The sequence below is a fragment of the Numida meleagris genome, chromosome 6, assembly GCF_002078875.1.
Source record: "Numida meleagris isolate 19003 breed g44 Domestic line chromosome 6, NumMel1.0, whole genome shotgun sequence".
NCBI lineage: Eukaryota > Metazoa > Chordata > Aves > Galliformes > Numididae > Numida > Numida meleagris.
The window spans coordinates 41,516,170-41,531,595 of record NC_034414.1 but is presented as its reverse complement, the minus strand read 5'-3'; the positions used below and the strand labels follow the sequence as shown (position 1 = coordinate 41,531,595).

The 15,426-nt window shown below is 35.5% G+C and overlaps 1 protein-coding gene across 3 annotated transcripts in view; it reads right to left on the bottom strand.

Annotated features, from left to right (window-relative positions):
• Positions 1-15,426, bottom strand: part of NRXN3 (neurexin 3) — a 1,003,017-nt gene that overhangs the window by 120,199 nt on the left and 867,392 nt on the right. For 2 of the 3 annotated variants that reach the window (XM_021401766.1, XM_021401767.1), the window contains exons 4-5: positions 10,656-10,745; positions 4,189-4,496 (exon numbers count right to left, since the gene is read on the bottom strand). In XM_021401766.1, the coding sequence (XP_021257441.1) occupies positions 4,189-4,496; positions 10,656-10,745 (398 nt within the window). Of the gene's footprint in view, positions 1-4,188; positions 4,497-5,821; positions 5,882-10,655; positions 10,746-15,426 lie in introns of all 3 variants that reach the window. The other variant, XM_021401765.1, reaches the window with a different exon arrangement.

Genomic DNA, 15,426 nt, shown 5'->3' with positions numbered 1-15,426 from the left:
GATTGGCAGCAGTGATTTAATATAGCACATGTCACTTCTGTACAGACCATGCCTGAATCCAAGATGAAAACCATGTAGGAAAAAGTTAAATAAGTATTTCTGCTCAGGGATAGCACAAGCACTGTTTTGAATTCACTGAAAGAAACAGTTTTTCTCTCTCATTTTCAGTTACCAGAAAAAAAGAGGTCAGCTCTTTTTATTTTCCTTCAGGGCCACTTTGAAGGATATTTGAATCACAGATACATTTCTATCAGCACTTTTACTACCATGCAGTCATACATCTCACCAATTTCTCACTCAAATCCTTCTTGTCCTCCACTAAACTGAGTTTCATTTCCTTGCAGAAATAGTACACATTTTGAAATATAATTAAGTTACAGATATTTTAAATATTAACATTATTGCCATGTGATATTTCCAGCAACATTCTTTGCTTTGGATGTTTGTTCAAGACTATATCCCACGTTTGGGAGCTTAATAAATTGAATGGTATGTCATTGGTCTGTGTATATACAGTGTGTTTTTAAAGCATTTCACTTTCCCATCTTTTTCAAGTAAAACTGTGGTCTAAAATACTACTTGTAGGATTCAGGCTAACAAATTGCAGGAGGTATTCCGACATACACTACAAACAGAAGAAATCTTTGCACTTATCATGCTGTTCTACATTTACCAACAAGTGATATGTAAATCTAAATCCTACTAAAATTCCGTTGGATTTTGTATCACTTTGGGATAATAGATCTTGAATTTTGCACAAGTTTTTTATACATTTCAAAAAGGAGGAGTTTTAGCTTCTTACATAGGAAAATGAGCAATTCAAATAACACAGACTGTTCTAATACAGTAATAATAATCATTTAACCTTATTTTTGCCATTAGGTATTAGATAACTTTACTTTTCTTTGTATCTTAGTTGGTATTTCTGCAACGAATCAGAATCCTTCTATGCTAAGTAGCGTACACATGCAGAATACAAAGTACACTTTGAACTCACAGTTTTCAATTGAAATATAAAACATTATATTGCACATAGATACAGGCAAATTGAGAATACAAAGATGAAAAATATGACAATATTGATCAGTTTGATAAAAAGCTGCCTCAGAACATCATCAGCATAAACACTGAAAACTTTTTGCAACCATGGTTAAAAGGAAGGTTTCAGTGACACTGGAAGTATAAACCAGTGTTGCCTTGCAGATGGTAAACAGGAAGCAGAAAGATTGTTATGATCAAATTGAACAAGTGACCCCCCAAAAATGCTGATCAGAATGGGAAGGGAAGGGGCTAAACTGAAAGGCCTTGTAAGTGAGGAAAAAATGTTTACTTCTGAGGAAAATAAAAAAGGGAAAGCTGGAGTAGGGTAATAACTAACTGCACATAGCCCTAGGTGGCTATATTTTACATTCCCTAAAGAAAAACTTGTTCTATTAGATTTTTCTACCACTTAGATCTAAAGTTGTAAGCAGTCCTAAGCAGGCCTGACAATGGTCATGTCTAACACAAGCAAGATAAAATAACCATTAGGCATCTCAAAACCACAGCTGGAGATACTGCCCAAAAAGAAAATGACAATTTCTTCTCACTTTTACAGCAGAAATAATGCAATGTAAGCTAACAGAATCAAATTCTACCAAAAGTAAGGAAGAAAGGAGAGCCATTTGTGCTGTGACAGCAATAAAATGGCCCAGTATTGAAATGTAGAAAGTTGTAATGGAGGAACATATTGACTTTTACCTTTCTTTCAGTGGGCAGCATGAAGTGTCAAAGAGTTATTGCTTTAATATAATCTAAGATGAGACCATTTGTTGTGGTGCATGTGTATCCAGGAAATCATCGCTCTAACCATGTTTTTAGAAGCACTTTGACACTTTATTAAATCTTCTTGATGCACTTTCGGCATACAGCAGTCTCCACAGGCCCACTGAACTACCACATAGCTTAGGCAGGAAGCTTTCTGGAAGATTTCCTCATCAAATAAGGCAAGGTAATTTCCAGCTTCACTCAGACCACAAAAAGTCCAGTACTACTCACTGTTACATTCTTATAGCTAAATACAGTTCTGCTACCTTTATAAATTATAGAAAATCTCCAAAAAGCTACAGTAACAAGAGCAGGACAACACTTTTTAGTCTTCTGGAGATGTAATCATACAAAAAATTCTCTAAAATTAGAGTAAGCCTTTGAGGAGAAGGAATACTAATTCATCCACAGTTTATGACAAACAGGGAACAAACCTGGAGTAATTTCTCATTAGCTGGCTGAAACTTTTAAAAAAACTTACTGAGTGTTTGAGTCTCTTAATTCAATCCAGTCTCAGTCCTGGTACCAGCTGGATGCAGTGCCAAAGTTGTTGGGGCAATACTAAACCTCGGCTTGAAATGCATTACTCTAATAGTTGTAAATTCTACTGCAACAAAAACACCTCACAGAACTGCAGAATGGTTGAGGTTGGAAGGGACCTCTCTTTCCATCTGGTCCAATCCCTGCTCAAGCAGGGACATCCAGAGCAGGCTTGGTGACTTTTAAAGATCTCCCTTCCAAGAATGGAGACTTGAAAGCTCTTGGCAACCCGTGCCAGTCCTCAACCTCGCAGTGAAAAGGTGCTTCTGATGCTCAGACAGAACATACAGTGTATCAGTTTGTGCTTGTTGCCTCTTGTCCTGTCACTGGGCACCACTGAAAAGAGTCTGTCTTCTTTATATCCTCCCCCTTACAGTATTCGTACACATTGATAAGATCCCCCTGAGCCTTCTCTTCTCCAGGCTGAATGGTCCCAGCTCCCTCAGACTCTCCTCATAGGAGAGATGCTCCAGCCCCTAGCCATCTCAGAGGCCCTTTTCTGGACTCTCTCTAGTAGTTCCATATCTCTTTTTTGTTTAGGACCCTAGAACTGAACATAGCACTCTGGATGTGGCCTGACCTCTTAACATAGTTAAGAGGACAATAATTGTGTTTTCATAACCTCAGTGACCTTTGCTACATTAAAAATAAAGAGAATAGCCATATATACACAAACACAACCAGTAACTGATGAAATCTTCTGAAACAGTGGAAAACAAATGTGTTACTTGCATGATTTCAGACTTCAAAGTCCTTAATTTCATAAGGTTCTTTTCTTTCGAGCAGCAGAAATTGTTTCAGAGAAGGAGATGGAATCATTTACCTTTTTTCTCTAACTAGACAAAAATATACCTTTATCCAGGGGTTTAATGAAGACACTCTGTGTCAATAATCACTAGATAGTGTCTTAGTCAGTGTACATAACCATCAACAAAAGCACATTATTTCTACTTGATGAGGATCTTATGTAAATAAAGATTTTAAAACACGTATTTCATCCTAGTTGATAACATGATAGTATACTACAGAAACAAATTATTTTCAAATACTAATCCACTGCTCAAGACTGGTTATTTACATTATTCTTTAACCTACACACACAAGAAGTGCAAATTTAAGACTTTTTTTTATAAATCAATATCACTGCCTGGCTATAGCCAAATAAGTAATTCAAAACCACTGCATTTTTAGGAATGAAAACAGTATGTTGGTACAATTAAGCCAGAACATCTGAAATCTGTTTTTCATATGAATGTGTTTTACCAAAGATGCTGAAATTGCTCTTTGTTGGAACAACTACATTTTGCAAGAAACTGATCTTGATGGTGTTTCTTTAAAATTTTTTAAGAGAAGGCTCTAAAAGGAAAATGAAAAATGGCTCAACCAGGAAGTAATGCTCCATTGTTTTTCTCTCCATTATGAACATCAGTGTTGCAGCAGTACATACTATCATAGTGATAAATAACCATACACTCATCCTCCGTAAGGCTTTGCATCTCTCTTAACAATACATTTCACAGTATATCTAACTGCAGAAACATTTAAAATCTTGTTCTAATTTCCATTGGAGCAATTTTACTTACATAAATAGGGTTGCACTAGAACAGGTGCAAAACCTGTTATTATTACGTTATTACATATATGTGCAAAAATAATTCATTGAGTTTGTTTACCAACACAAGAGGACAGCACATTGTGTGGTGACTTATCTTCACAATAACATTAAAATTAAGAGTTATATGGAACATGATTCAGACAACATAGTTCTAGTGAATTTACAACTGAGCAGAGAAATGAGATTAATTAAGAACCCATGGAAATGCAGAAGACCAATTGACTCACCTGGATGCTAGGTGGTGAACGATTTTTTCGGGTTGTAGTAGTGGCCATTGTAGTTGTGGTTTCCATGACTGTAGTAGACATTTCTGGTGGCACGGAGGTTGTGGGTGTTGTTCCCAAGATGGAAGGGACCTCCCCAACAAGTCGGACACTTCCATTGATTTTAATGTTTGGGTTGTTCTCTGCTGCCATGTTCAGCACTTTCAAGCCATTGTAATAGAGACCGGAGAGTTGGCCTTGGAAGAGACGCCCTCTGTCTTTTCCTCCTATGGCTATTTGCGCCTGGGTGTTGAAGATCGTTAACTGTCGTCCTAGTGAAGGGGGGTGGAACAACATTATTGCTAGACATTTCCTTTACTTTGTACCTTACACTGAATCCTGGACAGAAATGATAGATAACAAATAAGTAGATTCACTCTCATTAGTGTTTATGAAGCCTGTAGGGTAGAAATAGAGTATGAAAATGAATTGCCTAAGATTCATTAATAATAGAGATTATCCTGAAAGCAAGAACACCTGAACCTCATCCATCCATATCCACTCATGCACCAAAAATCTGGAGAAGCTTTGTTTCAGTCAGAAATCTGAATCCACTCCTTTAGAGTTGGACCAACTTTTAATTACTAAGAAGACTTCAGTATGTGGCTTTTTTCCCACTATCAGTTCAAATCACAGTACCTGCCCAGCTTTAGCCCATTAAAAACCTTCCTTTTTGACTGGTCAAAAGGCTGAGATTGTCTCATAAAGCCACTCTTAATAATGTAAAGGTGTTGAGGGGTGGCTTGAGGAGAGTGGAACATCAGAAAAATTGATGGTGATCAACTGTGCTATCACCATTTATACAAGGATTGTATAGGAAATTTAAGATAGGCTTAGTCATGATCTTCCACCTAGAAATTTTGTATTGTGAAGGCTTACAAAGCTAAAACCAGGAAAAAGCAAACACAAACATTGTGATGTCTCTGAAAGAGCAAAGTTCTTGAAACAGCAAGGATAAGAGCTAAACCCCAGAATGCCTTACGTGTGAATCCCATTTACAGATGTTGATGCCATTCAAGAGTAGGCATGTGAAGTAGTTTATTCAAGGTCACACCTTGAGTATTAGGAGTGGACTGATATCATATGAAACGAGAAATATATTTATTAAAAAATAAATTCTTGTAACTATTGTCAATTCTATTTTTTGCTGGCCACTTAAATCACATTCAGCCTGGACTGCTCTATAAATACTGCCTATGTCCCAGGCTGCACTAGACTGATTATGCTAAGAAATAAATTGCTTCATGCAGTGCAAAGGCAGTGCCTATAATTTCACTGTTCCTCAGAATATTAGGGCCACACCAGCTGGAATCTATTGAATTACAAGTGAGACAGACTGGGCAGTGCTTTGAAGGATTATCAAAACAGCATCAAGTTAACCACCATTCAAATATTTGTGTTCTCCTGCTTTTATGAAATTTGTACCATGTGTCCCCGTCCCATTCCCACTCCCCAGTTCTCATTCACCACCTCCTCTCTAGTCCCCCCTGACTAGAGGTGCAAAAAGCCACCATGTAGCAAAGCACAGAATATAACCCACTGCTCATTTATTCACAGACAGTGGTTAAAGTAGATCAAAATACAAGGGGGAGCTCACCAATTTTGGTGGTCGTCGTGGCAGGTCTCGAAGTCAAGTGGTGATGCGGTGTTGCATCATCTTATGGTGACAGGATGGACCATGGGGAAGAGAATGGGGACAAGAGAAGAAATGTATCTGAAAGGAGTTCCTGTCCCCAAAGAGGGCCCTAGCTACTGAGCAAAAGTGTATGGAGAGGTGCAACATATGGACATGTGAAGGTGAGCTGCACGTCCCTTGTGCTCCTCACCCACAGATTTGTAAATGAAACATTAGGACTTGATCAGGGTGGAGGAACAGCACTGATGAAAAAATGAGAAATAAAAAAGGAGGGTACCCTTCCCCTGGAAAATGTTTAAACACTTGACGCAGCATTATGCATCTTAGGACGTTTTAACTTACCAGAGGCCTTTTATGTATATTAAAGAAATAAACATGCACTGGAGCCACAAATTCCCAGCATGTAAAATCAGAGCAGGTTTTTTTTTTTCCACAGTCTTTCCTCTTGTCTATGAGGAAAATAGGATCCAATAAAAATACCCATCAAAATATTCAGCCCTCTCAGTCCAACACCTCCCAAAGCTAGAGGAAGTGGTACTGTCATATACTGTGACCTCAGAGTCTGATTTTCTTCCTAGTATCTCTGTTCTGCTGTGCATTAGATTTTCTTATGGATATGCTGTCAGTTCCTTAATTCATCATCTTCTGTTCTCCTCACATATTCCCTTTCCCTAGAACTACATTTCCTTCCATCCCATCTCTGCCCCTACACACCCAGACACTTCATTTGTATTGTTCCATCCTTCCCACTTCACTTATGATACAGTGACAAAAGATGGAGGTGAGGTGAATAAATAGTAGGGAATATAATCACCAACCTTCTTTCACTAATCTTGAGATGATATTCCTGAAAATGAAGGGAAGGTACTGACTATTCAAAACTTCCCCGTTCCATTCATTTTCTTTCCTTAAACCAAAACTGTCACTTTCTATCATCTTTTACCTAAAGGAAAAGGGGTGATGAGGAAGAATCATTTTTTACTGCTCCAGAAGGAGAGAGCCCCAAACCAGGAAAGAAAAAGGGTACCTTCCATTTTACTGGAGGATTATGGACCTCCATTCACTCTAACCCAAGCCCATACTACACCTTTAGATACGTCTGTCATATTTTTTATTTTACTTTTAAAATGAGAACTTAGTACATGAAAGCTGGAAAAAAAAAAAAAAAAGATCACTTTTCTATTTCCAGGCTTTCCTCTGCATCTTCTAATGCTGACACCTTACACGAGGGAAATGGCCCCACTCCAGTAAAAAAACAAAATTCTGATTGTGACTTTTGGGGTTGTCCTTGTTTAGTATGTGGATTGCCAGCTCAGGACGATTCATGCACCGCATCATATAGTAAACACTGCAGACAGCACCGATACTAGAACTCTGTTTGCTAAAAGAACAATCACTTTGTGGGGTTACCTACAATCTGTCATTCTTTGCTCTTCACTCTGTGATGGTGTACATGTGCATGTATATAAACAACAGCGAAATGCATATGGAATGAGAGAAAATCGTTGAGAAAATGTACACGTAATTCTGCCACCATAGGCCTTTTCTAACCATCCTTTTGATTATTTTGTTCCATAGCCCTCATTTCCCCTCTAAGTGAAACTTATTTGACTGCTGAATTTGATTGAGGAACTGTATTTGTAAATTCTATTAAGTGTGTAAGGGTTGCAAACTTATAGTCCATTTTTTCCACAAAGAATTCTTCCCACTGCTTAGTGCCATAGTAGAGAAAAATGACAAACTTATTTTATGTTTCTGATGTGTTTTGTAAATATTCTGCGTAGTTCAAGTTCTCATTTATTTGTTTGCTCTCTCATCGACTTCTTCATTTGGAAAACTGAATACCAATAAGATATTTTGCAGAGAAATCTTAGTGAAATATAAGCTTTCTGTAATGCTAACAGAGATTTTAGGGCTAATTTTGCAAACCCTAATTCACATCAACAGTTCTTGATTCAAAAGTACAGTTGTTCACATCAATAAGACTTCTCATGTAAGAGGAATTTGCTGGATTAAGGACTTCCAGAATCAGTCCTTTTGTTGAGATGCATCTGCAACTTTATCAGCTCCTCATACTGCAGAACAGCTTACATCTGAACTTTATCAGGTACCACGTATTCTACTAATAAAATGACCTGGTTTTATGATATCTGAAATTGAATAATTTAGAATTTTTTTAAAACTCGCATACTCTCAGTGAAGTTAATAGTATTTAATGTTTTATTACTAATATAATTCAAGATTGTAAATCTGTATCTTTCTTAATACTGTAAGCAATTTATAAAATTTAAAATACTTCGACATTAATGATGCCACTTCAGAAAGATGATGTATTATATGTATTTCATTATTACGAATTATACAGTAGTGATACCAAAATAATAACAAATCTAAAAAATTAAAATTTAAGAAGTCAATCAAAATGTGTTTAATCGCACCTCGCTCAAGCCAAGAACTAAAAATGGAAGACAGTTTTTCTGTATGTTAATTCATTTACTCATCATCTTTATAGAGAGGGTATCTATGATTCAGTAAGTGTTGGACGGATGACCAGATGGATGAGCAGATTGGTGAACCGCTAGGTAAATTTTTCATTCTTTTTATTTTTTGAATGCTACATAAGTTGCTGAAAAGGTCTATCTACTTTGGAATGAAGGAACAAAGATGTATTATCTCAGGTGTTGCACTGCACAATGCCGTTTTCCTAATACAAAATGTGAACGCTGAATTTCCTTTCAGTCTGGTGAAATCATGCCTATATGCATCTAGCATAAAACCATCCAGTGCTTTAAGAGTGTCTGGATTCTTAAATAGTGTCTTTCAGACCCTACTGCATGTGTGATTGTCTTTTAACAAAGCATCAATATTCACAAAAGGTAGACTTCAGTTCAAATTTTCAGAATGGCTTACAAAGGAAAGTACCTTGGCATGCTTATAAGCTCAAACTTAGAGAAGCAGTGACACAAAATAAAATAAAAAAACTTGTAGAACACCAAAAAGAAAAAAAAAAGACATGAAAGAAAAAATGGGTTCTCAAGCACATGAATAGCATCAAAGAATTTGACATGCATCTCTTTTAATAAAACTGAGGCAATCGCTGTCTTTAGTGTTAAAGGGATTTTAGCAATTCAAACTTACCAAGATTATCCACTGTTTAGTGTTAAGATTTATTTATTTTATTTAGTTTGATCTTGTAAATTAACAGGGTAGCCCACTGAGACTCAATAAGCATTTTCTGTATACATTTATCTAAATATCTTCTTACTAGCTGGCAGAAATAAACTGTTCCATGAGACCATGATGGTCAAAACATACTTCTGCTTTAGTTACACAATTTTCTTAGCTTTAGTTATAAGCACATCACAGCTGAAGACCAAATCTGGAAAGTGGGCAACACTGTCAGCTGTAACTGAAATCAATGGGAACTGAGTGTGCATAGCACTTTGCAGGATGAGATTGTTCACAAAAAAATATTTTGACTGCAATTAGCCATATTTTTTATGGCCTTAACTTGATCCCTGCTGGCTAAATCAATTTGCTAATTCAGCTGTGGATAGAAGTTAAAAATGGAACATAAAACATATTTTTGCCATTGTACAAAATTTGATTTTCTCTCTTGCAAAATTTGGTAACAGCCATAGACTAAGTCAACACAGAAAATGCAAGATATGAGTTCAAAGGTCACCCACTTTTATCAGCAGTACTTTCTTCAAAGGAAATCAGAGAAGATTGTGTTCTGCTTTTCCAAGGCTTGAAGGAAAGAAACTAGCTGTGGTGATTTTTAAATTTAGACACCGCATTTAGTTTAGAAGGAAAAGAACCTTCTTACTCTCCACAGTATTACCAAGAGCCCAGTCTAAATTCTGCTGAAACCATTGAGAGTTATTCTGTTACCTTCAACAAGTTTTGGAATGGATTCTACATCCAAGATTTTGTTTTTCTCCAAGCTCTTTATAAAAGAACATTACTGTTCTAACATAATTCCCATTTCGGCAGATCACTGAATTGTATGCAGAATTCTCAGTCAAATCAATTGGACTTCCGCATATAGGTAAATCTTTTGTTGAACTGAGGCCAATTACTCCAGAGAAGCTCACAAAAGATAACAGCAGTATCTTAGACTAAGCTAGGGAAGAATGTGAACCCAAAATTACAAAAATGTATTATTTGAGTGTTGAAATTGTACTCCACATAGAGAATAAAAGTGACAGAACAATCATCTTTCTCTGTCTCCCTCATTATAGTTTAAATGAAAATGTTAAAAAATGTTTTCTTTACAACATTTTTTAAAATTGTTTAATTATTTGAAAACAATTAGAAAACACATAGCCACAGTGGCTGGTCAGACTAATGAGAAAAAAGAAACTTAGAGGAAGTGATTTAACAAGGTTTGATTTTTTTTTTAAGAAAACTTTGATAATAAAGATATGAATGTAGTTTAAAAACAAATCAAAACAGGAAGATCATGCAGTGGTTAAATTGCCATAATACATGTTGTTGCTTTTCTCCTTTCTTCATTTTGTTTTGTTAGAAAATGTCTCCTGAATTTTTGCTTGTTTGTCATTACTGTGATAGCAAGCTCAGAATTTTGTCCCTTTAACTGCATTTTAATAGCAATGTATTATAGCATGATTTATCAACATATGGCAGGTGGAAGCTGACACAAATTATAATGAAAATTAAAACAGTCATTTATGCAGCAGGCGATTATCATTTAAGAAACATTTATTTGCAGGCTTTAAAATGAGGGTTTAGAATCAAATGGGTTTAAAATGAAAGTTTTAATGACTATTACCTTTTTCCTGCAGCCACTCCTCTACAGGCCGGTTATATTTGAAGGGGATTTTCTGTTTTACCATTTGGAACCGTTCACTATCAGTGTTGCCTTTAAAGTTTAAAAAACAGCTTAAAAACAATCTGAAAAGTCAATGCAATGGTTAAGACATCCTAGATTTTTTGTTTGTTTATGACTTTATTTAGCTATAAATAAATAAGCACATGCGTGCATACATATATTTGAAAATGAAGAGATTTATCTTTAGTAAGGTGGAGAATAGTCATACATTCAATTGCCTGAGGTTCTGGAAGGTCAAAGAAGTTAAATCCTATGAATAACATCCTCAATTTTCAGAGTATTTGCTTATCCAGATTGGTTAAAAGGCATGTATAATTTGTCCAGGACAGGAGACCTTGAATGAACTCAGTGACATGAGTTAAAATATTTTGAACAGACTCTAAATCTGATGGCAAAATAATATAGAATAATATGTAGAATACAGATAGTAGCATTCTGATAAACCTTCTTGCAGTAGTAGAAGATACGTATTAGGACTAAAAAGAAAAAAAGAATGGAAGAAAATATAAGAAATTAATGGTGAAAAGATGTAATAGAATAAGATTTTAAAAAACCCTCAAAAAGGGTGAGAAGATAGTAAAAAGGACAGTAACAACTAAAAAGATGAAGAACTGTTAATTAAAGATGTGTGAGGACTTGTGTCCAGTTACCAAAGACTTGGGCCAGCTGCCAGAGAAAAGCAGAAGCTTAGAAGCTAAAATGAAAGCAGAAATGATTACCCAAAATAAAAATTCTGGCAAGTGGAGTTCTGTTGTTCCACATTAATGGATAATTGCATTATTCAGTAAAGCGTGTTTTGAAGGAAAGCATTTATCACTCACAGAGTGCACAATACAGATTGGGATAAGAGTCAAAGTCTTTGTCCAAATTCCCTGGTTATTGAAAAAAGCCAGGTACAGATCAGAAGGGTTGGTCTAACCTTTAGTAGAAAGGCACAACATGGTTTGATGATGTTAGGAGTGATAAGAAACAAATACCATCATTCTACTTTTGTTTTCTTCAGCAACAAGACACTTTGTGACTCATTCTTATGTTTGCTTCAGGTTTTATTTTTATAAAAGCTGTTTCATTAGATAGGGATAAAAAGAGTGTCTTTTGAAAAAAAAAAAGAAAAAATAATACTGTGAAAACTGGAAAACTAGAGTAAACCCCCAGCTTACTGTGGTAGTAATACCATGAACGGATCCTGCAGGTCAGTAGTGCTCCAACACATGTTTGGAACAGATGGCAGTACAAGAATCACTAGTGCTCTGCACAATTTGTAGTGCTTCTTTTGAAATCCCACAAATAAATATCCTATCAGGGCTTCATATTAATCTGAATATTGAAACAGATGCTGGAATCTTTTTCTAGTATGAAGACACCTCGATGAAATATACATATTTATGCATATTTCCTTGACTGTGTATATATATCAATAACAGCAGGATGTTTCACCTGGTCAGCAGCAGAGATATTCAAACTCCAAGGAATATGACTGGTAAAAGAGCTGGCTGTAGAAGGGGCAAGTGTGGTGCACTGAAATTTCTAAGAAATAGAATATCTCATAAGAACAGGACAGCAAGACTAAGGCAAAAAGGAAATGGGACAATGAAAAAGACAAGACAATTAAAATGGATTTCTTGTAATGGAGTACTAGACCTTCAAGAAAGCCAGAAATGATAACTATTGCCCACCACATCTTTAAAGACTGTTTTAAAAAATCAGGTTTAATTTAATTTTATTATTCTTATTAGGCAGATATATTCAGCAATATTAACATATATATAAAAATCATACCTTTAATATCTATGAAAAACTGAAGGACATTAGAAAATTCAAATAGGTTTAAAATTCAACATTAGCATCTGATCTAATTTTTTTGTTTTGCTTTTAAATTTTATTTCATACATTAGTGAGAATAAGTTTTAAAAACATGTGCATGAGAACGTGTTCACTGATATACTCAGTTAAAACACTGAGTTAAAAAAACAAGCTTTCCCTTTTCAAGAGCTTGGGTTGTTCAGTAAATACCATTAAACATACAACTATTAAATTAATACTGATTTTGAATTAAGCTTAAAAAAAATAAACACAGCATTTGATATGAGACTTCAAAAAGGAAATATCATGGTTGCAACACGATGTGACGTAAATTCAACATGAAGTAAGTTCAGTAACGACCCTTTTGTGGCCTCAGTGCAATGCCTTTCTAGAGCTGTATGACACGTGCTCACATTTGAACAATCCCTTCACTCACATAGTCCGGACTCCCTTCTTTCTCTTTGAGACTAGCTCTGATCCAAAGCCTTATTTCAGAAAGGAACATGTAGGATAAAATGAGTCATTTTAGTTCAATTTAGAAAACGCATTTAATCCCATAGTTCTTTTGCATTCAGAATCAATGTGGGTCTCAAAGGTCTGCAGGACATAATTTATTATAATAAGTTGTGTCAATTGGTTTTGCTACTTGTGATTGACTAAATATTTTTCCAATCATAAATTCTAATTGTTTAAATAATACCAAGAGAAATAGGAACTTGTCATTTAAGATAACCTCCACCCTTTTTCTTTCTTCTGCAGAAAAAAATTTCCTGTATATTAATATAATTTATAATCTGCTTCATTACCCAGTTTCATATATAAAAACTCAAGCTCAGAAATGCGTTCCTTCATGTACATTTCTCCTTTCTCATGCAAAATTCTCTAACACAATCAAATCCAGATGTGTGATGACAGGGATAAAACAAGTCTGTTATCCCATTTAATATTCATATGTGCGATTAACAGAAACCCAGCTGTATCTCCTAAGTTTACAGATACTGGAAATGCAAATACGCTGTAAAACCTCAATTTTCTTACACACTGTTAAGTATCTAGGTCCTATGACCTTAAGGTTTTTAATGGTAGCATTCTGAAATGTGCTGGATCCCAGAATCCATTTTAACCGGAATATACAAAATACTTCAAATACCACAAACATTCCTGATGACTAAGTAATTTGGAGAGGAATTAAACAAAAGAGCTAGATTTTTTTTGTTACTCCCCTACCACACAAAAACCTGGCACCTATATCATAAAATTTAACCTCCTGGTTAAATACCATTGGTTGCCAGTCTTGTCTTTTTATGGATCCCTCAGTGTATTACTGCTTAACTGACTATTCAGATAAAGAAATTAGATTCGCTTCTCACTCAAGCTCCTGATAATCTTTAATTTAGATCAAACTAAAATGGGAAGAATCAACAGAATTTGCCCCTGCTAATCACTATTAGCAGTTCCCACAGGAAATATTTTTGATACAAAGTATCATCCCTCGTGGAAGATACTTAAAATTTTCTCATGGGCAAAGGAGAATTTTCTTCCAAAACCCTACAATTCTGGATGATGTTTTGGTTGTCCTTGCATGGTTCCTTTCAGGAAACAATCAATTTTTTTTGCCTTAACACCTATTTCTAAACCAAAATGGATTCTTAAGCCAAAGAAATTAAAAGAGCAATTGAAGCTCTGAAGGATGTTTCTTCTTAGCCTAGATACCAATCACAATGATTTACTGCCTTTTGGTAAAAAATAGAAAAGCCAAAAGGTTCCAGCAAACTGCACTGAGCAGAAAGAAAGTGTTTGCTTCCAGGTGGAATATTAATACAACCTGATGTGTTGTCAAGCCCGTGAAGATGCTAAGAAGAACACCCTAAGAAAACATTAATCTGTTCTAAATTAATGCCAAAGGCTGTTTTATTAAGAGAAAATACATGCAGCAATATTTTCTTCTTTAAGTTTTTAAAAGCAATGAGACATTATCTAATGAGCAGTTATTAAATGAAAGGCTATACGTTGATACTAAGATCTAAGAAAATGTTTTGAGATTAGTGCTCAAGGTTTAAATTGATTCCACCTCACTTCGCCTTTTGTAGATGGAATTTCAGTGCGAGGAGGACGAGTAAGTAGTTAGTGTTCGACTACTTGGTTCATGCAGCAGCCTCTGATACCCTCTGACACCACTGGAGATGTTATGGAAGCCCATAATCTCACTGTCAAAGATTTATATACAATCAATTGACATCAGCATGGGAAAAGGGAGCATGGTAGTTTGCAAAGTTGACCTTAAGAATGCTAAATTCTCTACTGAAAAACTGATCCAGTTCAGTTCAGTCCCCAAACTCCTCTAGAGATGATGCCAAGTGCTCGGCAAAAGGAGGCTGACACACTTCATGGAGTAACTACCGTTTTACTCGAATATTTAATAAAAGGCAGACATTTTGCCAACCACAAAACTTTCAGAAGTATGTTTTTGATAGACACACTGAACCTACAGAATCATTTCTGTTTGTAGGTAGCTGCACTTATTAATTTACTGTATACTGAATTGTCCCATTTTCACATTTTCTTAAACACATATTTTGCTTTGAACACTGCAAAGTAAAGATATCGTTTGTTCACGTTTTACATTCAGTGCTGCCTATTTTGTTTTATTGCTACAAGGCCATATTGTGGCTTATGTTATATAACACAAGAAACGTTCTCATTAAAATCATAACACGTTAAAAATATCTACTCACAGTCATTTTTATAAAACACTTGGAAAAAGTCCAAATCTGAAACCACAGATGTGACTTACACAGAAATGAAGCAAGATGACCAAGCAATTAAACAAAATAATTATAAGATTGGTGATACAGAATCTGTCTTTGTAACTACCACAAATAGTCTCTCTACAAATTCTTGCAAAGCT